At 34.3% G+C, this 26,490-nt stretch overlaps 2 protein-coding genes across 2 annotated transcripts; one reads left to right on the top strand and one right to left on the bottom strand.

Moving 5' to 3' along the window:
* The first annotated feature begins 709 nt into the window (after positions 1–709).
* VPS45 (vacuolar protein sorting 45) lies at positions 710–5,183 on the top strand. Its single transcript, XM_078975602.1, has 13 exons — positions 710–1,077; positions 1,466–1,667; positions 1,789–1,868; positions 1,974–2,201; positions 2,362–2,487; positions 2,562–2,642; positions 2,720–2,861; positions 2,998–3,176; positions 3,738–3,893; positions 4,346–4,453; positions 4,533–4,654; positions 4,733–4,864; positions 4,989–5,183. Exons 1-13 carry the CDS (start codon positions 988–990, stop codon positions 5,047–5,049), a joined length of 1,707 nt encoding a protein of 568 aa, XP_078831728.1. The 5' UTR covers positions 710–987; the 3' UTR covers positions 5,050–5,183.
* Positions 5,184–12,896: 7,713 nt separating this feature from the next.
* LOC145015123 (stearoyl-[acyl-carrier-protein] 9-desaturase 6, chloroplastic-like) lies at positions 12,897–14,325 on the bottom strand. The gene is made up of 2 exons (XM_078973573.1): positions 13,661–14,325; positions 12,897–13,575 (listed from the first exon to the last, which is right to left on the bottom strand). Exons 1-2 carry the CDS (start codon positions 14,249–14,251, stop codon positions 13,009–13,011), a joined length of 1,158 nt encoding a protein of 385 aa, XP_078829699.1. The 5' UTR covers positions 14,252–14,325; the 3' UTR covers positions 12,897–13,008.
* Between the last annotated feature and the right edge of the window lie 12,165 nt (positions 14,326–26,490).

Raw genomic sequence — 26,490 nt, 5'->3', positions numbered from 1 at the left:
TGTTTAGAGTAAGGTATCCGTGAGGGGTTCAAAAGAAGAAAAATGTAAGAGACGAGAAGACAAGCTTAGAGAAGAATTGTAACAAATAGAGCATGATATGAAAGAATATAATGCTAAGGCACATTAAAGAGATAAAAGGATAAGAAGAGTAGGACATGAGATAGAATAAATGAAAAGAGTAGAGAAGATAATAAGGTATGAGAAAGAAGAAAAAAGAAAGATAGATTTTGTAAAGGTAGAAGGAGTAGAGAAAAGAGTACGTTAGCATGAGGACATATTATAATATAACTCACCAAACATATCTGATGTAGTCAATAATATATCATGTGGATTATGGTAATTTTGTAAGATATGTGGAAGATATGATGGATAACATATTAATCCATGTTCAAATTATGTTCGTAACGCAGATTAATCGGTGCGCAAAAGCTAGCCTAAAAACCCTAGTTAGGGAAGTTCTATTTCCAAAGAAAGAAAGTAAACAATCCGTCAAACCATATATAAAATGAATAACCCACCAACACCAAATTGCGTTCGCAATGCGATTTGCGGTTTCCAATAACTCAAACTGCATATGTAGTGCGGTCTGAAGTTTTGATTCTAAACCGCACTAAACTGCATCGAACACGTAACCTTAAATTAGGTATTTATTTATTTATTATTATTATTAATTTTTTTTTTCAAATAAAAACTTAGTCGTGAAGATGAACTTTGTTGAATCATCCCAACCTCCTCCGTCAGTCTTGGCATCTGGCTCCTGCGGATCACATCAATACTCGGTAAAACACAAGATACGCAAACCGAATCACGCGATCACAAACCCTGCTATCAAACCCACACACGATTTGAAATCCTTCGCTCCAAACCCAACACAGATCTGTCATTGAAAGCTATTCGCTGCTTCGTATTTCCTTGCAAAATCGTCTAACCTTTCATTCCTATTGTACGCCAGAATTACAATCAGGCATCAGCTCTTTGATCGAAAAAATGGTGTTAGTTTCATCTGTAAGAGATTATATAAATCGAATGCTACAAGATATTTCTGGCATGAAAGTTCTTATACTTGATTCCCAAACGGTACCTTCAAATCTCATCCTTATTCATATGTTTATTATAGTTGCTGTTGTCCATATATTACCTAGTTGTTTCCATGTTAATTGGCGAGTGATGCAATTTATAGAGGGGTTTAATATTATTTCTAGTTAGCGTAGTAGGATTGTCTACTTAACTGGAAAGTTTTGAACAAGGAATTAATACCAGGTTGTTGGTTTTTGAGGTTTGTTCTTAGAATCAGTAATCCACAACAATTGGTTTAATACTTATAACGATAATGTATGACATATTGAATTCTCACTGATCTCTACCTGTTGTATCCTCTGACTTTGCAATGTGGAATGAATTCTGTTCTTCATAGAAATGTATTATATTCTCAAGGGAAATGAGTTTTGTTCTACATTTGTTGCAGGTTAGTGTTGTGAGTGTGGTGTATTCTCAGTCAGAACTTCTGCAAAAAGAAGTGTTTTTGGTAGAATTGGTTGATGCCATCTCCATGTCAAAGGAGTCCATGTCACATCTCAAAGCAGTTTATTTTCTTCGCCCAACATCAGAAAATATTCAGCATTTGAAACGTCAACTGGCTAAACCTCGATTTGGAGAATATAACCTCTGTAAGTTTCTGTAGGCCAAAAGAAAAAAGATGCCCCTATTAAGTCCATTAGGCCAAAAGAAACAACACATACGTATAGTAACATCTTATATGACATATCCCACTTGTAAAACTCATTGCAGTTTTCTCAAATATGTTGAATACTACTCAACTCCATATCTTAGCTGATTCAGATGAGCATGAAGTTGTTCAACAAGTACAGGTTAGTTTATATATTAATTCACTCAAATTCCTGATTAATTCTCATGAAATTTTGCATAATAAGGTTCTCTACTCTTGTAAACACCATTATGATTATATTGTGCAGGAGTTCTTTGCAGATTTTGTTGCAATTGACACCTACCATTTCACTTTGAACACACCATCAAATTATATGTATATGCTTCCTGCTGTTATAGATCCTCCAAATCTTCAAAACTACTGTGATAGAATTGTTGATGGACTTGCAGCAATCTTTTTGGCTTTTAAAAGGAGACCCGTTATTCGATATTCACGAACATCAGATATTGCTAAAAGAATAGCACAAGAAGCTTCTGTAAGTCTTCATCTTTCTCTTTCTCCTTTTCTAATTTTCGTTCCTTTAAACTTTTAGTCAAATATGTCTCCAAGAACTCTTCTATATTCTAACTTTTTCCATCAATTAAGTTTGATGATTACTAAGAATTTCAATTTTAATTTTTATATTTCATTTTCAGAAACTGATGTATCAGCAAGAAAGTGGCCTTTTTGATTTCAGACGCACAGAAATTTCTCCTTTGTTGCTTGTAATCGATAGGAGGGATGACCCTGTCACTCCTTTACTGAATCAATGGACATATCAGGTACAATCATCACGAGGGCATTTACGTCTTTTTTTTTTTCCATTAATACTCATTATCCTTTTTATATTTTGTAGGCCATGGTTCATGAGTTGATAGGTATTAAAGACAATAAGGTAGATTTAGGAAATGCTGGAAAGTTTTCAAAGGATCAACAGGTCTGCTTTCACTTCTGTAGTTAACTATATTTCCATTGATGAGATGTTAAACAAGAAGTGATTATTTCTGTATATAGGAGGTTGTATTGTCCTCTGAACAAGATGCTTTCTTTAAGTCTAATATGTATGAAAATTTTGGAGACATTGGAATGAGTATAAAGCGAATGGTGGATGATTTTCAACAAGTGGCAAAAAGCAATCAGAATATCCAGACAATAGGTTTGTACTTTGTACAAATTAGAGACTAATCTCTTTTTAATCTTTTTCTTCTTGCTATTAATGTATTCAGCAACTAAGTAACAACTATTATAACAATACTAGTTATTAAGTATACTGTTTTTTGTTTTAAGTGCAGAAGACATGGCTAAATTTGTTGACAACTATCCAGAGTATAGAAAAATGCAAGGAAACGTGTCTAAGCATGTAACTCTAGTTACAGAAATGAGTAAGATTGTAGAGGAAAGAAAACTCATGTTAGTTTCACAAACTGAACAAGAATTGGCTTGCAATGGTGGCCAAGGAGCAGCATTTGAGGTATGTAATGTACTTTAGGGATTAGGGATTAGGGTTTCATGATGGGTGATGTTTTTCTTTTTACTAATAGAAATGACTTATGCTTCATTCTTGAGTATTGAGAGAAATGAAAAGTAAGAAGAGAAAAGAAAGGATGATAATTTCTTTTTGATGTTCTCGAGTTGGAGATTAAGGGAGAGAAGGCTGAGAATTTTACAAATATACCCTTCATGTGTAAATTTAGACATTTATCTTCGTTTATCTCCAAATCTCCCAAAATTATCATTTGTTACCTTTTTCTTCTCTGAAGAACACAATTTTCCGGGTTCTCTCATTTTCCTTATAAATAATTCTGTTTCTTTCTGAAGTCGTAAGGATAAAGGATGAGGGCATTCACGTCTTTTGTACCTACCTTTTTGGGTGGGACAAAAAACTGCAATTTTTATGTCATTGAGTAAAATAGGAAACATAGCCTAAGGATTTCTGTCATTCTTGCTTTATACTTTTTTTTTTTAGGGTTTATATTTACATTAAAAAGTAGCCACATTGAGATTTATTTATTTATTATTATTTTTTTTGAAGGCTGTGACAAATCTTTTGAATAATGAAAGTGTCTCTGATATCGATCGACTACGGCTTGTGATGTTGTATGCTTTGAGGTATGAGAAAGAGAGCCCTGTTCAACTCATGCAGCTTTTCAATAAATTGGCTTCTCGCTCTCCCAAGTATAGGCCAGGGGTAAATCCGTCTTTTCATTATTATTATTATCTTACAATCTACCATCATGGCATGCATCTCTTGTTCTCTTTATTGTTGTTAGTTACCTCTCTGTTTTTTCAGGCGGATAAATCATATTCTAATATTTGAGCATGTGGGAAAATGGAAGGAAAAATTATTAACAAACTACTTAATCATATGCTAACTTTTTACCAATTTGCCCTTGTTTATATTTCCTTCATAGAAATCTTTAAACACCAGTTATCCAATCCAAACAACACTTTATCTTGGAAAATAAGAAAAGAAACAGGCCCTTAAGGCTTATTTATTTTTTGTAGCATCCGAAATGAAAAAAAAAATGACCATTTTACCCTTATGTCAGTATTAAATTTAAATAACAAAGGATTGGCTATTTTATAAGTGTTATAAATAAATAAAAATTCTGATTAATTTGATTTGATTGAAAATGACAGCTTGTACAGTTTCTTCTAAAGCAAGCAGGGGTTGATAGACGTACAGGTGATCTTTATGGTAACAGGGATATCTTGAATATTGCCCGTAACATGGCTCGTGGACTCAAGGTTTGTTTTTGTATTTTTGTATTTTTTATTTTTTAATAAATAAAAATAACAAGAGATTTTATTTCACTTTTTCTGTTAGGGGGTGGAGAATGTGTACACCCAACATCAACCTCTTTTGTTCCAAACAATGGAAAGCATTACAAAAGGAAGGTTGAGAGATGTGGATTACCCTTTTGTTGGGAATCACTTTCAGCAGGGCAGGTTTGTAAATAAACCTAACTAACATTCTTTATAATTTGCAATTATTAATTATTATCTAAAATTTGTTTATTGATGAAGGCCACAAGAGGTTGTCATCTTTATTGTTGGTGGGACCACATACGAGGAATCACGTTCGGTTGCTCTACAAAATTCTTTGAATTCTGGAACTCGTTTTATTCTCGGAGGTTCCTCTCTTTTAAATTCTAAAAGGTTGGTTACCTCTTTTCTTTTTAATATGGTTATTTTCATGAGGAGGGCATTTATGTCTTTTTATACAAAAAAAAATCTAGAGCTAGTCCTGTCACCTATAATCTATATATTTTCATATGTGTAGCTTTCTAAAGGACCTTGAGGAAGCTCAACGGATTGCTAGGTCAAGCAACAGTGTTGTTTAAATTTGAAATTTATTTCAAATGAGGTTCATAAGATTGTGAGAATGTATATGATGTTTGTTGTCTCTTAAACGCTTTATCTCTATAATCCTACTATCTTTTTTGATTTGTATAATTCAAACCTTGTGTTTCATACAGTTATATCTTTTTATTTAGGCTTACACAAAAAATAACGTATTTTTTCATTTTATTTCTTGTTATATTTGTATATTTTTGTTTTGATACCGAGGAAAACCATATACGAGCCAAATTTGTAGGCCCAAGAAAACCAATGTGATAAATCATGTAGACTCTGCAAAGTATCACCAAAAGAAAGCAAGTCGAAGGTTGTTGGAATAGAACATAAGTTTATATATACCAATAAGCAATCAAAAGAGATGACTTAGGGTGCATAGAGTCGTGCATAAAATGGCCATGGATGAGGTGGTACCCTGTCACCACGATTCTGCCCATGTGCGGGTTCAACAAGATTGGTTCACATGAAAGCCTACAACTTTTGTTATGATATTGTTAAGGTGTATACAATCAGATTTAAGTGTAAATCAACTTCCAATGACATTCAACTTTTGCACGTTTACATGCATCAAGACATGGATTTCCTGGTATGCTAGTTAGCATGAATTGTACAGATTGGGATTGGAAGAAATTGTTCAACAACATTGCGAAGACTGTACATATGAGGTGATCATCGACACCCAACGATGATACTTGAAGCTGTAGCTTCACAATATTTGTGGATTGGCATGCATATTTTGGTGTCGTTGGTGGCAAAAATGACCTAAATGACTTATACCAATCGTTACTATTCATTGGGAAACTGCTTCGAATAGCACCAAAATGTTCATTTCATGTGAACGGAGAAAAATACAAGCATATGTACTGTCTTCTAGATGAGATGTACCCAAGTTGGGTAACTTTTGTGCATCCAACTACTGACAAAAAGAAATGGTTCAAGACGATACAAGAAGCAACAATAAAAGGACATAAAACAGACTTTTGTGTACTATAACGTCGTTGGGGGCATAATAAGACTCCTTACATGTTCAACGGATCAAGACATATGTAAAGATATAATGTATGCTTGTCTTATATTGCACAATATGATACTAAAAGATGAAAGTGGTGTTATATGTTCGGTACATGATGCCGATCTCCCCACCGATAAAGAAGTAAATGTAGATATGATTATGGAATTGCACGACCCAGAAACCCACCATCAATTTTGATTGGATCTTGTTGATCACATTCAATATGCTTGCATACCTTCTCTAATAACTAGTTTTTTTAGAGTTCGATTATGGTTTAGGTTGCTTGCATCACTTACACCTTTTTCCTATAGGAAGATTTTTTTAATATTTCCTTGAGTTTTGATGTTGGCTTTGAGTGTGCCTTAATTATTTACTACTTATTTTTTGATTTGTGATTAGACATTCCTAACAGTTTATAAATATTATTGTAGTTTTTAAAATATATTAAATTTATTCAGATTTTTTTGTTGTAGTGTATTAGAGATTAAGGTGATGTTTATTTTTTAAAAGATAAAATGTCTCCGGTCTTTTTCCACGTCTGTGGAATAAGATGTGGATCAAAAGTATTTTTTTCACATCTTTAATATATATATATATATATATATATATATATATATATATATATATATATATATATATTCATAAAAAGATGAGTGGTGTTGGAGGTAGTGGCGGATGTAGGGGTGGTAGCGGTGACGGCGGTGGTGGTGGAAGTGGTGCCAGATGGGGAGAGGGTGAAAGTGAAGGTGGCGGAGGTGACAGAGATGGAGGTAGTGACGACCGCAGTAGCAGTGGCGACAACGGAAATATGTGTAGTGTGTGGTTTAAGGATTCTCTAGTTGACTCATCGTGTATTTGCCACTACATGTAGTGATAAGGTTCTCATAACACCTAGTTTGCATTAATATCAAGCTAGTTAGGGATGATTTAAATTGGAAAGGAGGTACCTCCAACATATGATTCCTACCAAGACAAAATAGCAGCGGGTTGGGAAAATGGGTTGGTTTGCGGTTTATGCAAGCCGCTCAAACTATTTTAACTATGTGCATTGATTATTTGTACTTCTTGCCTTAAGACTTGTATTAAAATAATTATATATGTTCTTTAAATTAGTTTGTATATTTTTAATATTTTGTAAATTAGTTTGTATAATTTTTATTTGTTTGTGTTTATTTTAAAATTAAAAATTAAGTGAGTTGAGTGGATTGAGAAATAAAGTTTTTGATGTTTTGTGGGTTGAGAAAAATAAAAAAGATAGGAAAGAAAAAAAATTGATATGAGAATGGATTGAATGAATCAGAAAGGAAAGACTCCCTCTCTCTCTCTTAGAATATTCCAAAGTATTTTTGTATTGTTCACTCTAATAACTAAGCATATAAAATATTTTGACCAGATTGTTTGCATATTTGTTGTTTGATTCATGCCACACTATTATTTCATTTGTGGTCAACTTGTCATACAACTATCACATTAATCTAATATTATTTAAATCATATCATAACGGTAAGTACACCTTCGGCCAAACAAGTTTAAAAATTTGATGTTAGTGTTTTTATTTTTAAAACAATAACTTGGTAAAATTCAAAAACCATAATTATTTAAACAAGATATACTATCACAATGACAAAGTTTTATAAAATAAAAATCTGGAAAAAACTTAAATGTGTAATTTGATGAAATATTGAAGGTTTCGCAAACATTAGCAACAATATCAACAGAACTTCAAAATTTTAAATTTTTAATAATCTTGATATATTGTCATTTAGTTGCTAAAATGGCGCTACAGGAGAAATTTGGTAAATTTTCGAACACACGAAAATCACATCGATAAAATGGAAAGTGTTACCACTAAATTTGACATTTAAAAAAATATATATTTAAGTTGCAAAAAAATGTATTATTTTTTAAAATAGTAACAAATTTATACTTTTGGCTTCAAATTTAAATTTTATTAAGGATTTATTCCGAATATTAAATTCACACAAATTTAATTTAATCTACAAATTATTTGTCTATAAGTTATAGACAAATAATTTGTAGATTAAATTAAATTTGTAAGAATTTTTTGCAACCTTTTGTAAGATTTTTTTCTTAGTTCCTTTATAGATTTTTTCAATATAACGTTTTAAACTTGTGTTATAACTTTTTAAATTTGTTTTACATTTTCATACAACTGTTTTTAAACCAAATATTTTGTAAAAGTTTAAACTTTGCTTACAATTTTTAATTATTATTATTTTTTATTTTCATACTATATTTTTCTAATTTTCATACAAAACTTTTTACTTTTTTACAACATTTTAGAATGATTTATAGATTTTTTTTAAAACTTTGTTTATCACATTTAAAAATATTTTTGCTAAAAATAAGTTGTGTAAAAGTATAAAAAAGTTTTAAAAAACATAAAACAATTTTGAAATGTTGTTTAATTAGTAAAAATTTATATACAAATTTTAGTAAAAATTTACTATAAAAATGTCAATGTTTTGGGAAAACATGCATACAAATCATATACAAATTTTAGAACGAAAACAAACTAAAAGGTTTTTGTATTGGGTTGAGGTCTTATGACCACTTTTGGAGATATGCTATTATATTAGAGCTTTTAATTTGTAAATTTGTTATACTAATTCGTTTTTATATTTTCTTTCTTTTTGGATTATTGTAATATGGTCGTTGTATATTGTCATTTAATCGTTAATATATTGATCATATGTTATATAAGGTGATGTCGAAAATATTTAATTAAATATTTTAAATATGTTTTTTTTTTTCTGTTTTATAATTATACCGTTTCAAAAAGATAATTAATTAAAACTCATATATATGTTATACTTTCCATCTCTCTCTCTCTAATAAAAATATTAATGTTTTGAAACTCCTAACTTTCAAACTTATATTATTTAATTTGTTAGTTAACTAAAATATTTTTCTTACATAAAGATAGCATTTTTATGTTTGGTTACTCATTTTTAATTATTTATATTAATTATTAGTAATATTTATTTTATATTCCTATTCACCTTAATTTTTAGATACAAATTAAGGAAGAAGATTCTTGGCGCACCAACATAAAGTCAAAGGTACGCCTTGCAAAATATGTAATTAAAATTAAATATCATATTTACTAATCGACTTATTTTAAAATTCTTGATGACATTTATGTATAATGATATATTTTGTATGACTTCATTCTTAATTTCAAATTTTAATATTTGAAGTTCATATATGAAACCTTGGATGTTTTAGTGTAATATAAATAGTGTAATACAAAGTTTATTAATTCAATATTGCTTATTAATAGCTCATTTAAAACAACTTATTTCTTATTTTATCCAAAAAAATATTATCGGACATATGAAAAGTAGATTATATTAATGTTATACAAGAACTTATAATATATATATATATATATATATATATATATATATATATATATATTGGATATTATAAAAATAAAAATAAAAGTTTATAAGGTATAGACTATATTAGATAGTATCAAAATATAAATTTATGAATTTTTATGTTATTTGATAATTTGGTTAATACCCAAAACATGATTAAAAATGTAAATTTCAACATATTTCTAGTTTTTCCTATAATTATTTTAACCACTAAAATGTATTCTTGCGCCACGCGCGAGGTTATGTCTAGTATTAATATAAATCCATAAAATAAATTCAACTCAATTTATCTTAAAGATTTATTCAACTTAGCAGCAATAAATCATGAATGCACAAATCCTACATTTATTATTAATCACCTTAATTAAGGAACATGTATTTCTACATTTTTATACCTTCTAATTCAACTCTATCTGTTCATCGGTTCCTAATAGTTACGACCTATCTCCCATATTTCGTTGCAAAACCCATTAAGAGTGAAGCAGACGAAGATGATAATTAGGTATGGAGTGACCATCTCATATGAGAGGTCAGAGGTTCAAGTCTCGTTGGAGATATAAGTGGTTATTTAGGAGTAGATTAGTTAGTTTATCGTTTAAAAAATATAATAATGTTATTTTCCATGATTTATTGTGTTTTTTACTCTATTCAAGTTTATATTACCTTGTACAAAATCATGAATTTACCAAATGTCTACACATATAGAAAGTAGATTATATATTTAAAACAATGTATATACTAATTTTAACTAGTCGTTATAAACTTATTAAAAAAAACTTTTATCTTTATAATTTAATAAAATTTTACAAATCTTTGATTTGTCATTACGATTTTAAATTAGAGGCAAATCCAAAACTAACAAATATTCTTAATGACTTTTCACATAATAGCCAAGGAAAACGTAGACGAGTAAAATCGCCTACTGTTTCAGGGGTGGGCTATGGTTTCGAGGTCTTCTATAAAATAAATCATTTTTTTGATGAAGCTGTAGGTGAGTTACTCACCTACGGTATGCTCTATATAGTATACGATATCCTAAACCGTAGGTACTTGCCATCTACTATTTTCTAAAAAAAACCATTGTTTCCTAAGAATAACTACTGTTTCATTCAGCTAACTACTATTTCCTTCGAATATCTACTATTTTGTTCTTGGCATTCTAACTATTTTTTCTATAAAAAAAAAAATATACCAAAGCCGTAGGTGATGTAGCCACCTATGGTGTACAATATGTTAATAAACAATTGTGCAATAAAATTTGTACACCATAGGTGGCATACATCATCTACAAGTTTCGTTATTTTTTTGATTTTAGCAAAAAAAAATGTATCTAGTGCTAATAGATTTCATAGTAAACAACAATAAAAAAACCGAAGAATACGAGCTTTACCTGGTTGTTGTTTGGAGTCGTCATTGAAGACGTTTCTCTAACTTCAAACAACGAAAAATGACTTAATTGAAATTTTGAATGTTATAAATTTTATGTTAATGTACAATCAAACAGTCAGTGAAGATGTGTCTCTAACTTCAAACAATGAAAAATGACCTAATTGAAAATTCGAATGTTATAATTTTGTGTTAATGTACAATCAAACAGTTAGTGACGAATCTACAACCAAAAACCACATATTCCTTATGTAAATGAAATTGAAAAAATATATAAAAAGATAGATCTTTTGATAAAAATAAGATAGTTCTTTGTTTTTTTAGATATACTTGTTGTATTACAAAAGTAGCTACACCACTACAAATAATAGATGGACCTCCAAACCGTAGCCTAAAGGCCTCAAGCCATAGTCCTTAAATTAGGTTAGGCCGAAAACGAAGTTCTTTGACCCGAAACCGTAGTTCCTTAATCATCTACTATTTCGTTGACTATTTTCTTTTCACTATTAAGGATATTGGTTATTTTTGTCATTTTCTCTTTGAATTATCAATTATGTTTTTATTTCTTAATTGTGGTTTCCACCTAGTTCCTTAATCATCTACTATTTCATTGACTATTTTCTTTTGGCTATATAAAGGATATTGGTTATTTTTGTCATTTTCTCTTTGAATTATCAATTATGTTTTTGGCGTTAACCTAGTTATAAATTATATATTTATGAGTCTCTCAAGTTGCGAAATCCTTGTCAACAAAACAAGTCATAATTTCGTGAAAAATACTAGAATATTAGCTACTAGGTGTGAGACCCATATATTATACGGGTTAATTAAAAAAAACATTAAAGTGTAAACATAAAATAATTTTTAATGTATAATTTTAAAATAAGAAATGAAGACATATATTTAATGCAATTTAATACATATATATATATATATATATATATATATATATATATACACACACACACACACACACACTAGTTTATCACCCGTGATAATCACGGTTATAAAATTAATTAAACTTTCGTATTAAAAAAATCAAAATCATTAATAAATTATTACCTAAGAAATATTTTTTTAATTATATAAAATTATAATCGTTGATTTAAATAAATACATGGAGTTATATCATTTTATAATTTATATTAATTTTAATTTATTTTTTAATCTAATGTTATTAATTTAATATAATTAAATGAAGAAATTTTCAAATTTGAAATTTAAAATGAAGAATCAATTATTAATTTAATAAAATTAAAATGAGAAATTTAAAATTTGAAATTTGAAATGAATAATTAATAGATTGACAAGTGGAATGATAAATGATATATAACATTAACTAGGTGTGAGACCCATGTATTACATGGGTTTGATTAAAAAAAACAAATATAAAATTTTAACAATTTGAAAAGTTTGAATTTATAATAAAAATGAGAAAAATTTAAATTATTAAAATTAATGAGACTTTAATGTATTGAATACATTACATATATAAACTCTTTCTAATAAATATTTTACATATATATTACCTTACACATTAAATGTAGAATTTTAATTTGATAAAATAAAAAATACAATAAAATGATAAGTGGAAAATAAAAATTTTAAAAATTTTAGAAAATGCCATGTGTCCAAATGAATAAGAAGAGGACATGTGGCAAAAAAAACCTTCATTTATTATAGTAGATGAGGGTTCTAATTGGATGACACTTGTTAATATGAAATTAAACCTATTTTTATTAGAATACGGATATATATATATATATATATATATATATATATATATATATATATATATATATATATATATATATATATATAAGTATATGATTTTAATTTTAAATATTCAAACAAACCAAAAATTGATAAGTAGATATCATTTATTTTAAAAATACTACAAAATAACAAGGGTAAAAACTCATAAGAAATTATAACATGTTAAAAAAACCTTTATTTATTAAAGAGGATTTCTTATTATCAAGGTTCTATTTTTGGCATTTTGATTTTTATTAAACTTCTCAAGTACATATAATTTAAAAAGTTAAAACTAAATTATATTAAAATCAAAAGTAAAAAACGAAACATAGATGTCAACTGTCATATTCAAACAAAATTAAAAAACAAAAAAACTTTTAACCATTTAATTACACCATAACTTCCTTATTAAAAATCCAGCTGAACTTGACACCACGTGGTTCCATCTTCTTCGCTCGCTCATCAGCTCGCTCCTGCAACTTCCTAATCCTCGGTGCTAATCCACACACAAACTCCTGTGCACGCCTTCCCTCACCCGTCAACTCTCGGATCTTCTCCAACTTCCACCTTCCGATTAGATACTCCAGTATATCAGCGTAATCATCCGCCGTGTATACCCCAAGCCGCTGTGCAACCGCCGAGAAATGGTCGAAAAGAGATGGGTCCTCGCCGTCGTACATCAGATGAGCCGGCATTGTGATCTTCTTCTTCATCATGTCTGCTATTGCCAACATCGCACCAGTCGGATCCACTTCCAGTAGCTTCTCCACTATTTTCACGTAAGCATTTTCATGTCGCTTTTCATCAGATGCAATGGTGCCGCATATGCGTGCAAGAACAGGATCGCCGCGTTCCTTCGCTAGCCGAGCGGTGTTGCCGTGTGAAACGAAGGTGGCGCGTTCTTGAAATGACGTGTACACAAACCCCAAGTAGGGATTATTTTCAGTTCCCGGATCCTATACCAAATAACACCATGGATTAAAACTCAGGAAAAAAATTATTTTATCGGCAAAAATTTGGAATTTCGGAAGAATCTTTTACCATGCCGGAACCAATTAGGTACTGAACTGTCCTCTCTATCATATTCATATCAACTCGACCGGAAAGATAAAGATATGTCCGGAGCAAGTCGCCGTGCCGGTTCTCTTCCGCCGTCCATTGACGGGTCCACATGGCCCAAGGGTTTGGGCTTGCTCCAGTCTCATCGCGAACCCCATCAAGGGTGTTGATCATGGTCTGGTATGTCGGCAAAGCGTCCTCAGTGATCATATCACCCACAAGAACCACAAAGTATTCGTCCGGCAGCTCCGACGTCCGATCTCGTAGGGCTCGTACTTCATCGGAAAACTGATCGTATGGCAGGGAAGAGACAGGTAGGAATTCGGAAGGCTGCCAGCAGTGTTGGACGGGTTTGAGTAGTGGGAGGACGGAGTCAGCCGCCCAAGATTCAAGTGACTTGAAGATATCGACTTTTTCGGGAGGCATGGAATGGGTAACTGCTTGGTGGCGGCGGAGAGTGGTGGTGAGAGGAGGTGCTGCTACGGCGGAGGGTGTGCATATCCGTCGGAAAGTGGTGTGTTTGAGAGGTGGAATGTATAATGGAAGCGGCGAAAGCACTAGAGAGGACTGCATGGCGATCGATCGATGTTGAGTTGAGTAGTGGAGTGAGGTTGGAGACAGATTTATAACAAGTGTGAAAGTGAAGTTGAAATTGATGTTTGGGAATAATTACAGAAAAAGATTATGAGTAAGTGACTTGGCTTCCTCTTAGATCCACAAATGGACGATGAACAAGTTCTCAAGTCTGTCTTTGGAGGAAAACAGGGGGTGCAGTGGTTTTGTTACTTTTTTATGTGTGTATGTGGGTGGGAGATTTCTGTGGGTTGAGTTGAGTCGTTGAGACTTGAGAGTATTTAGCAGTATTTGGAAAAGGTTGACATCCGTCAAAACTTTATTTTTTTTAACCATATTAAATGGGTCAAGTGGTTATTTTATAAATGAATTCAAATATGTATTCAAAATATTGGGAACTGTTAACGGAAATAAAATATTATATTTTTGTTAGGGAAAATAAGTTAGGAAGGTAATTATTTTTTTATCAGTGTTCATATATTGATAATTTTTTTTTTTTTACATATATAATAAAGCAATTAACTTGTTTTAATTGTTTAAATTACACAAATATTACCGGTTAATACCTGTTTTAACCGGTAACTCAAAGGGAAAATGACTTAGGAGGGTAATTATCTCTTATCTGTGTTCACATGTTGGCAACTTCTTATTTTTTGTACATAAGAAAGGAATTAACTTGTTTTAATTGTGTAACATCCCAAAAGTTACGACAAAAAATTTCGTTTTTAATTTAATACTAAAACCATAATTGTCAAACCATTAATTTAATACTCCAACATCGGTCCCCACCCAACATCAAGCCTTGCTCGGTATACAAGTCTGTCTCTCTTAGGCCCCGCCTGTCTCCAAGCCCCGCCCGCTAAACACATACAATCATATAACATGCTAACACATAAAGAAACATATTCTACTATATCCCTGTCCTAAGAAACATACTATACTAATAATGAGATACGGAACATCGTCCGTACTCAGCTAGTGATGAGATATGGGACCTCGCCCACACTCACCTCCTTACCAGGCACATACAAGTATCACACAGACAACAAGTACAATCTAACATGCTAACATTCCTCGAGCACCCGCCCGATATCAGACCTTGGTCTGGAATAACATACTAGCATACAATGCCTAGGGCTAACCCCCTGGTCTTCCTACACATAGACTACATGGGCTGACATTGTGGCTTTAGACTCATTCCCACAGTGAGGAGACTCACCTTGCACTGCTGAAGCCCTGGCTGGAACTAGTTGAGTACGGATGAAGTTCTGTATCTCATTATTAGCAGAGTATGTTTCTTAGGACAGGGATATGGTAGAGTATGTTTCTTTATGTGTTAGCATGTTATATGATTGCATGTGTTTAGTGGGCCGGGCCTAAGAGAGACAAATCTGTATACCAAGCGAGGCTCGATGCCAGATGGGGCCTGATGCCGGGCGGGGCCCGATGCCGGAGTATTAAATTAATGGTTTGACAATTATGGTTTTAGTATTAAATTGAAAACGAAATTTTTGTTCATGATTTTTGGGATGTTACACAATTAAAACAAGTTAGTTGCTTTTTTATGTACAAAAAATAAGAAGTTGCTAATATGTGAACACGGATAAGTGGTAGTTACCCTCCTAAGTCATTTTCCCTTTGAGTTACCGATTAAAACATGTATTAACCGGTAATATTGGTGTAATTTAAACAGTTAAAGCAAGTTAGTTGCTTTATTATGTACAAAAAAGAAGAAGTTGCCAATATGTAAACAGAGATACGAGGTAGTTACCCTCCTAAGTCATTTTCCCTTTTTGTTATCAATATATGTGCATTCTATTTGAAATTTATTTAATATATTTTTACTAGTAAATTTCAGATCAGTTTGGGTGTTTTACTATATATTTTTTACTCGTACTAGTAATATTCACGTTGTATTGGGCGTGTTCGATTATACTAGATGGTAGGTGATAGTTGGTAGTTGGTAATTGGTAGTCGGTTGTTGAAAGTTAAAAGACTGAGAGCTGTAAATTTTATTTATATTTGAGTATGAGCCTATACTACTCAAAACACATTACACATATGCAGTGTTAGATAGAATCTTGAGGGTACTAAATAATTTTTTTTGGAATATGAATAGTTTCTATATGCACTTTAGCTGGTTTTGACATTATTTATTTATTTATTTCACTATGGTGGTTATCTGAGGTTCTGACTCTAGCGATCCAGAGAGGCAGAGTAACGGTGATGATGGGATCCCTAGGATTGTTTTCATAGAGGTGGCCATGATAGTTTGGGAGGCTATCTCGAAGGTATTTGGGTATATCAAGACCACGCTAATTGAGATGTTTGATGATCACTAAGCTGGCGTCACTGAGGTTGCCACCGCCACAGCCACTCCAATTGTTGCCGCCGCGAGACCACACAAGGAAGATGTTATGTAGTACCAGGAGTTGAACAACTCGAAGCCTTAGGAATTTGATGGGGGGTCCAGGACCCAATTTCAGCTATGAGGTTGATCACTGATGTTAAGGGATTCTTTTATACCTTCTTTTGTCCGGATGATTTGAGGGTTTGCGATGCACCTACTTTGTTTGGGAGCGAATGAATGGTGGAAGTTTGCGACTACTGATTTTTCACCTGTGGAGAAGGCCACAATGATATGGGATTGGTTTGTTGAGATGTTCTGCGATGGGTACGTTCCATTGTTAGTGAAGGAAAGGCTGGCTCAGGAATACCTGTTGCTCAGACAGACGACATATACCATGACTGATATCACCAACATGTCCCACGAAAGAACCCCGTTTTTCCCTGAGTATGCATCCACTGAGCAGGAATGAATGATTCGATACTTGAGTATGCTCAAGAAGGATATCATAGAGTTTATGACGAACTCCTAGTACATTGGCTGAGCTGTAGTCCAATGCTAGGAGGGGGAGATTTAGTTGGAGCTGCATGTGAGAGAGACTGTGGTGGATACTTAGAGTAGAGATTGGTGATAAGTACATTCGCAGTCGGCAACGAAGCGCGTGAAACCCGCTGACTCGAGATTAGGAGTACAGAGAAGTCACACTTATAGTAAGTGCAGTAAGGGTCTTGAGGGTCCTTTTCGGATAGGGACGATATGCTACCTATGTGGCAACATGGGGCACTTTATGAAGGAGTGCGTGAAGAGTTTGTAAGTCTATTTAGCTGCAACCAGTCGGGCACCGAGTGTCCACTACTTGTATCGAGGCCAGTTTAGATTCCTCCCCTTGGAACCCTGTGTATCATTTATGGGTGATATGTGAAATATATACTAGTTTTAATCCAACTAATCTAGACAAAAACTAACACGTAATAAGTAGTGCACCTAATCGAATAGCATTTTGTGCAGGTAAGTAGGGTATCAAACACATGGAACAATAATGATAATTAAAATTACTACTAATGTTAACTAATTTAAACAATGATTAAAGGGGGGGGGGGGGGGGGAGGTGTCTCTAGTTTTACAAGACTAGAAACTTAAATAATCACTCAAACACTGAGTAAGGAATCAATTAACAACTAATTAAGGAACAAATGACGATTTAAATCAAGAATGTTAAAGATACTTCTGTTTAGATACGATTCACTTACTCCCATGGTTGATTTTGTGGTAAGTGCAATGGGTTAATGTGTCATCAATTACCAATTTCTAATGTGATTAGATTGATGTTCAGCAAACTAATCCTTTAACAAACAAGTTAATTCAAATAATGATCAATTGGTTAAACTAACAAGTTTACTAGTATTAAGTTCGAATCATGCAAGGCTTGTAATGGTGATTAATTCAATTGGTTGATTAAATTAATTTCATATATGGTTGGTCATCATATGTAACTCACATATCAATTTAGTTACTTTTCTAGTTAATCCTAGGTTTTGTTCAAAACACTAGTCTTACAATCTTGATGGTCACAAAATTATAAGATTCAAGAAATCAAGAAAGATATCCATACAATCTCAATTAACTTAGTAATTAATAGAAAAATAATTATCCTTAACATATAAGGTTCTGTTAACAAGCTAAAATGACAAATAATCAAATCAACATAATCCAAACCACAAAATCAACACATAGTTGTAAGATCCTCTACTCTAAATGAAAGTAGGGTTTTTAGCCCATAACTTCAGCAAATAAAAGCATAGAAACGAAATTACTCTTGTAAACATAATGAAGACAAAGGAATTAAGTAGAATAAAGATAATTTGCCTTAGATCTCTTCAAAATCAAGCTTAGAACCAAATTCTACACTCCACAACTTCTAAAGGATGTATCTAGCCTCTAAAAGTCGAAAAAAACTTCCAGCATAAGTTAGGGCTGAGGAACTTAACGATCTGTAAATACATTATAAAAATGGTGAAACACAGCGCATGACATGGTTAATCACCAACACGCTGTGTTCTTCATTAAAAACGTATATCCGACAAGGCAAGAATTTATTGTGAATCTTCAATACACCACACTGTGTTTCACTTCAACATGCCGTGTTTGTCTTCTAAAATTTCTTCTTCTTTTAAAAATCCAAGATCCTTGCTTCTATTCGCCAATTCCTCTTCATTTTCTTTCCGAGCATGTGTTGGCTGCTGCAAAATAAATTTTCAACCAATTAAGTACCTATTGCTCAATAATTGACAAAAATGCAACATAAAATATTAAGAAAATGCATGAGTTGTATGACAAAATATGTCAATATCAAAATACCCCACACTTGACTTTTGCTTGCCCCCAAGGAAAATTGAACTTTAATATACCAATAATGCACAAGACAATCCAAATTGAACCTACCCATTATGCCAAGACTGCAATGCATATATTTGTGTCTAAATTTTCCTGAGAACCTCCTGAATCCTAAATACTCACAATCTTCATAAACACTTGACCACTTCTTTTGAACAACGCTCATTTTATGCATCCCTCCGAATCCATCCCTAGAAATCTTTATCAACCTCAAGGTATTTTTGGTTAAACCCCCAAACATACATATGAAAAACTAATCTAGAAAATAAATATACAATAAATAACTTAACAACTTTTGCCTATGAATCTTTGATGATATTTCTTTAGCTTCGTAGATTTGTAGATTCTTTCAAACTTTGCAACTCTCTCTTTTTTTTTTACTCACTTTTTTCACTCAAAACTAAATATCTTAGAAAAAACATATGCTTAAGCAAAGGGACTTAACTTTAAACTTTATTGGTTAGAGGTATTAGTCTAATGTGCAATGACTACATAAGCTCTCCTAGATACATTTATGGTACACGATGCTAAACATATTGCGTCCTTCAAACTAAGCAGTGTCGTATTTTTGTTCCATGATTTCACTAGGATAGGGAAGCCACAAATACATTATAACATATGTTGGATCAACTAAACATCTAGGTTCGCAATGAATCATCCCATACAGTACTAGCATTGAATCCTAATAATGATTTTCTTTTTTTAAATTACCTGAATTTCCTGAATTAAACTAAATTTTTTTATGATAATGCAATAAAATTCAATATTTTGGATTCTAATGTAACCAACCCCTAACCCACACTTAATTTATGCAATGTCCCCATTGCATGTTATGCAAAATAAAGATCAACAACTAAAAAAGGAGAAAAAGGAACAGACTCCCCTGGGATAGAGGTGGTGAGTTTTCTTCATCTCTTTTCTCTCTTCAGCTAACTATGGCGTGGGAACAACTTATCCACACCTTGGTTGTCATTTGTCTTGTGTGGTTGACATCTCGTAACACAACTGGAAGCTAATACTATGGAATGTTCCTGGAATGGACTCAAGAATTCTGGAATTTTTTTTGCCTTGAATAGGTGTGAAGCAATAAATAGAAAATCTTAACCGAACCTTCACCACGCCGTGCTTATGTGACAACACACTATGTTTTTCTATTAACGAAATGAAGGATCACACATTTTGACCTCTGTCACCCCAAAACCGAGAACCGCGGAATACGTTATGGGGTGTAGGACGTCATGTACAATATCATAACAATTGCATAATAGTAAACACAAGCGACAACAACCATTGCATTAATATAATAACTGTAAATACAAGCGTGTTCTGTACAGTTTGATAGACACCAAAAGTATAAACAAAAATAAAAGATGGGTCTTGTATATGCTCCATCTTCTCAAAAGCTGCACCAGTGCCTGTCTATTTTTGACCTGAGAATACAAGTTATTTTGAAAACGAGTATCAGCATAAAGTTGGTGAGTTCATAAGAATTAAGTGTCGTTGCTTGTATAAAAGTGTTTACAATCATGTAATATAAAAGCTATGATTAATGTTTGAGAATAGTAAAAATCCCTATAAAAACCTGTATTTTCCAGATTCGAGCATTTGTAAGTTTAATCCTTCGAGTGTGTAAAAGTATTCCCATTGAAACTTTCAGTTATAAAAATAAGGTAATAGATTTCATTCAGGTAAAGTAGATGAGGAAAGATCTTGCCGGCTGGCTGTAGTAGTGTTGCAAACTTCAATTAGTAATATATATATATATATATATATATATATATATATATATACTTCGGGAAATTAGCTTAGACTTTAATTCTTAATGTGTTAATTTGGATATGGATGTGATCTCTCATGTAACCAAACTGAGTGACAATAAAGAGTCCGATGACCTTCCCGGTTATACGTAGTGTAGTGATGTTTTGTCACCCCTGGGCCTAGTCGGCTTGGACTGTAGTTAACATTCAAGATGGGATAGCATCCGTCCTGTATAGATCTATACATGTAGTGTTACTTTCCTTCCGGGAAGCTCTGGTTACATGGTATTTGCGTAGTAGAGTGTCGTATAGAGGGATAGTGTGTCACATTCTGGATTAGTGTATTCTCTTGTATTATAGTATAATAATCCTTTAGTATAGGATATAGAGTGTTCTTTTAACATGCATTAACTTGTAATAGTAGTAATTATAGTGAGTATCATAGTAATAGCAGTAATGAGCAGTAGTCTTAACTATACCTATTATAGTTAAATAGACTGTGGGATTGCATGCCTTTGATCTACAAAGGTATTAAATAAGGTGAAGACTATCATATCTAACACAAATATATATGATATATAACTAAGAATTCACCGGCAGTCGGACGGATAACAGTATACCCTAAGACCACAATCAAACAAGAACAGGAAATAAGGCGAGCTATCGGTCCTAAGTCCTTTAAGTCTTACTTATATAAATATATTGGTGTAGATATAGTTTAAAAGAAAAGTAGTTTAAATACAGTTTGAAAATAGTTTAATAACAATTTAACATAGAAAAATGCATTTGAAAATCATTTAAAACAGTTTTGTTGACAAGTAGCTAAAAGTATAGAAATCCTTTTTGATTGTGAGTTATAAATCACATATGATTTGATACTATAACTTTGTTGTATTTAACTTATATCCCCCCCCCCCCAAAAAAAAAAAAACATTTAAAAAAATTTGAAAGGCTAATTAAGGGGTATGAACTCACCTGTATCGAGTGGATCGGGTGGAAGTGTCGGTTGAGTGCTTGGTGTAAAGTGAAGACTTAAACACACTTTATGACCCTAGTAACATATGGAGACATATGTTTGCATATAATTAGTGATTAAAACACCAATTAAACACATATAGACATCCTAATTCGAAGAAGAACTCTTTGGTGAAGTGCTAGGAGGCTATTGGGTTGCAAGGAAGGAGTGTAAGGCCTCACTATGGAGCTTACTCCTCAAATACTCACCTTAGGTGAGTTTGCGGTTGAGGGACCACTTACCCCATGAGTTTACAGCCGTAAACTCATAGGAGGAGTGTATTTGTGTGCTTAAGGGTCTCTTACATAATTAGGAGGAGTTCTAGGGTTTAATCCATGGCTTAAGGGTTGGTTAGGGTTCAAAAGGGGCACTCCCTTGGTGTTTGCGGTCCTAGGACCACTCCTTGGGAGTTTACGGTCGTGAACCCAATGGTTTACGGCCGTAAACCCTTGGACACCCCTTATACTTCGTTTTTGAGGTCCTTAGATCACTCCTACAAGTTTCTAAGTGAAGGTCCAAGGCTAAATAGGGGTTTAGGGCTCAATTTGCATAATTTGAGGGAGTTTACGGCCTAAGAGTGTTCCTGGCTGTAAACCCTCTTTCAAGTCACCAAACATAATGTTCAATGTCTAAAACACTTCAAGGGTAAGTTCTAAGTTAGCCTGTAAGCCTAAGGAAGGGATTTGGGGGCATTTTGGCACCCTTTTAGGGGTTTACGGCCTAAGAGTGTTCTTGGGCCGTAAACTCCTTGTTCTTGGCCTTCTTGGATGATTTTCAAACTATATAGACATGTAATGAGCTTTAGAACAATCTAGGGTAAGAGAACTTACAGTTTGGGAGCGGAAACTTGCGGATTTTTGGAAGAATCGGGCCTTGAAGAGAGAGAGTAGAGAGAGAGCGAGAGAGTGGTAAAAAGTTTAAGTTGGTGACCACTCAACCCTTATATAGGGTTTGAGTTTGTGGCCAGGTGGAAATCTACCCGATACCGACGTTAAACGGGCCTTATGGTCGTACCCGATTAAATGGTCATAATTTGACTTGTTTGTAACTAAAACTTTTGTAAAGAATTTTGAGGGTGTTTCACGTGTTTCTAATTTGTTCCAATCCTTATGAGGTCATAATAAAAGTTCTAGTTTTAATTGTCTGATCCCAATGTTAACGAAATTTTTTTACTAAAAACGAGTTCTATTAATGGAAACGGGTTTCAGTGACAGAATAAATTTCAGGTTGTCACATCATCCCCCCGTTAGAGGAAATTTTGTCCCGAAATTTAGAATTCAAGTAGCTAAGTTATTATAATACATCTAATCAATGAGGTGAGGATATTTGAGTTTCATTTGATCCTCGCGCTACCAAGTGAACTTCGGTCCTCGTTTGGCGTTCCATCGAACCTTCACAATTGGGATGCGGCTTAGTTTCGTTCGTTTGACCTCCCGATCCATAATTTCCACAGGTTCTTCCACGAAGTTAAGGCTCTCATTGATCTCGATCTCGTCTAGTGGGATTACAAGGGTGTCGTTGGATAGGCACTTTTTCAAGTTCGAGACGTGGAAGGCAGGATGTATGTTACTGAGTTCGTGGGGTAGGTTAAGTTTGTAGGCTACGGGGCCGATTCTAGCGAGAATCTCGAAAGGCCCTATGTATCTTGGATTTAGCTTTCCACGTTTTCCAAAGCAGATCGTGCCTTTCTAGGGAGAGACTTTCAAAAGGACTCGGTCTCCCAGCTGGAATTCCAAGGGTTTTCTTCGTTTGTCTGCGTAGCTTTTCTGTCGATCTTTAGCGTCTTTTAGTCGTTCAGGTATTTGTACGATCTTCTCGGTCATTTCTCGAATGATCTCCGAACCCGTGAGAGCGCTGTCAGGAATGTGTCCTTTAGCTAACTGAGTGTCACCCACCTCAGCCCAACACAAAGGGGATATGCACTTCCGGCCGTAAAGGGATTCAAATGTGGCTGCCTTGATGCTCGTGTGATAACTGTTGTTGCAGGAAAAGTCGACAAGGGGTAAGTGGGTATCCCATGCCTTACCAAAGTCGATCACACAGGCTCGCACCATATCTTCCAGGGTTTGGATAGTCCTCTCACTTTTTCCATCGGTCTACGGATGGTAGGCTATACTCATGTCCAGCCTCGTCCCTAATGCATTTTGCAGTGATTGCCAAAATCTCGAAGTAAACCTACTATCTCTATCGGAGATGATAGATATAGGGGCACCATGCAGTCGTACGATCTCCTTAATGTATGTTCTGGTGAGTTTCTCCATCTTGTCCGTTTCCTTGATGGGCAGGAAGTGTGCGGATTTGGTCAATTTGTCGACGATGACCCATATGGTATCAAGTCCACCCGTTTTCTTAAGTATCTTAGTTATGAAATTCATAATGATCCGCTCCCACTTCCTCTCCGGTTTCTGTAGAAGACCTGATGGCTTCTGGTATTCGACCTTGACCTTGGCACAAGTAAGGCATTTACTCACGAAGGTAGCAATCTCTGCTTTCATGTTAGGCCACCAGTATGACTTTTTAAGATCTAGATACATTTTATCTGATCCTGGTTGAACGGGGTATCGAGTGTTGTGGGCTTCCTTCATGACCAAGTCTCTGAAGCCACCGTGACGCGGTGTCCAGATTCGGTCCATGAGATATAAGGCTCCGCCACCCTTGACTTCCAAGTTCTTATCCATTCTTCGCAGGGATTCTCCCGCCACATTTTCAGGCTTCAACGCTTGGAGCTGAGCTTCCTTAATCTGTACAGAGAGATGAGAATGGATAGTCATTGTTAACGACTTGACTCTTTGACCAGAATGTTCTTTCTGACTTAGGGTGTCCGCTACCACATTGTCTTTACTCGGGTGATAATGAATTTCGCATTCGTAATCATTGATTAGCTCGAACCACTGCCGTTGTCTCATGTTGAGCTCCTTCTGATTGAATATGTGTTGTAGACTTTTATGGTCGGTGTATATCGTGCTCTTCATACCGTACATGTAATGTCTCCATATCTTTAGGGCGAACACAACCGCTCCTAATTCAAGGTCGTGCTTGGTGTAGTTGACCTCATGTGTCTTCAGCTGTCTTGAGGCATAGGTGGTGACCTTACCTCGTTGCATCAGAACACAACCAAGCCCCTGATTTGATGCATCGCAGTATACCACAAAATCTTCTGTCCCTTCGGGGAGGGATAGTATTGGTGCGGTGCATAGGGCTCGTTTCAGGGTTTGGAATGCCTTCTCCTGCTTCTCTCCCCAGTCAAATGTCACGCCTTTCTGAGTCAATGTGGTGAGGGGTTTCGCAATCCGAGAGAAGTTCTGAATGAATCTGCGGTAGTAGCCAGCGAGGCCTAGAAATTGACGAATTTCTGTAGGCATCTTCAGTGCTGAGCAGTTTTCAATAGATTTGATTTTGGATGGGCCACGTGGATTCCTTCTTCGCTAATCACGTGTCCTAAGAATCGATTCTTCAGATCCAAAATTCACACTTTGAGAATTTCACATATAGCTTCTCTGATCGTAGGGTTTCTAGGACTTGCCGTAGGTGATTGCTATGCTCCTCCTTACTTCGAAAGTAGATGAGTATGTCATCAATGAAGACGATGACGAACTGATCCAAGTAAGGACGACACACCCTATTCATTATATCCATGAATACTGCGGGCGCGTTGGTCAGTCTGAACGGCATTACTACGAACTCGTAGTGTCCGTAACGAGTTCGAAAGGCTGTTTTCGGAACGTCCTCCTCAAGCACTAGTAACTGGTGATACCCGGACCTAAGATCAATCTTGGAAAAGTAACTCGCCCCTTGCAGTTGGTCGAATAGGTCATCTATACGGGGAAGAGGGTAGCGATTCTTGACCATCAGCTTGTTGAGTTCTCTGTAGTCGATGCACATACAGAATGATCCGTCCTTCTTCTTTATGAACAAGACCGGTGCTCCCCAGGGTGAGATGCTTGGTCTTATAAAGCCTTTGCTGAGCAGATCATTAAGTTGACCGGATAGTTCTTGCATCTCAACAGGTTAGACGCTAGGGCGATTTAGCTACGGGGGGTAGCTCCCGGAATTAGGTCGATTCTGAACTCAACCTGACGTTTGGGAGGTAAACCTGGTAGCTCCTCTGGAAAGACGTCGGGGAAGTCGCGTATAATGGGGAAGTCTTTTAGATCTTTCGTTTTCTGGCTCATGTCGACAACGTGTGCAAGGAATGCGCAATATTCTTTACGCAAGTATTTCTGGGATTGAATACTCGAGATGATGCGAAGACTCGTACTGGGTTTGTCTTCGTAGATTAACAGGCTTTTGTTATTCATTAGATTTAAACGGATTGCTTTATCAAATCACAGAATATCAGCACGATGGAGACTCAACCAGTCCATGCCTACAATGACATCGCAACTCTTGATCAATACTGGTATGAGGTCGATTGGAAATGAATGATCATCCAGCTTGAGGGTGGAACTTATGTAGATTTCGTTAGAGCTCTCTGTCTTTCCGTTAGCTATTTTTACGATGAATGTTTCTTTTAGTGGTTGTGGGGATTGCTTAAGTAAGTGTTTAAAGTTTTGGTTTATGAAGCTTCTTTCTGCTCCACTATCGAATAAGACACAAGCATAAGAGTTGTTGAGAAGGAACGTACCTGTGACTACTGTGGGGTCCGCTACTGGTTCATTGTGGCCAATAGCGAGTAGTCTTCCTGTTCCTCCCATATTCCTGACCTTCAGACAGTTTTTCTTGAAAT

The sequence above is a fragment of the Lactuca saligna genome, chromosome 9 (assembly GCF_052625555.1).
Source record: "Lactuca saligna cultivar CGN05327 chromosome 9, ASM5262555v1, whole genome shotgun sequence".
NCBI classification, from domain to species: Eukaryota; Viridiplantae; Streptophyta; class Magnoliopsida; order Asterales; family Asteraceae; genus Lactuca; species Lactuca saligna.
Note: the sequence above shows the minus strand (reverse complement) of the source record. Positions and strands in the feature narration are given on the sequence as shown.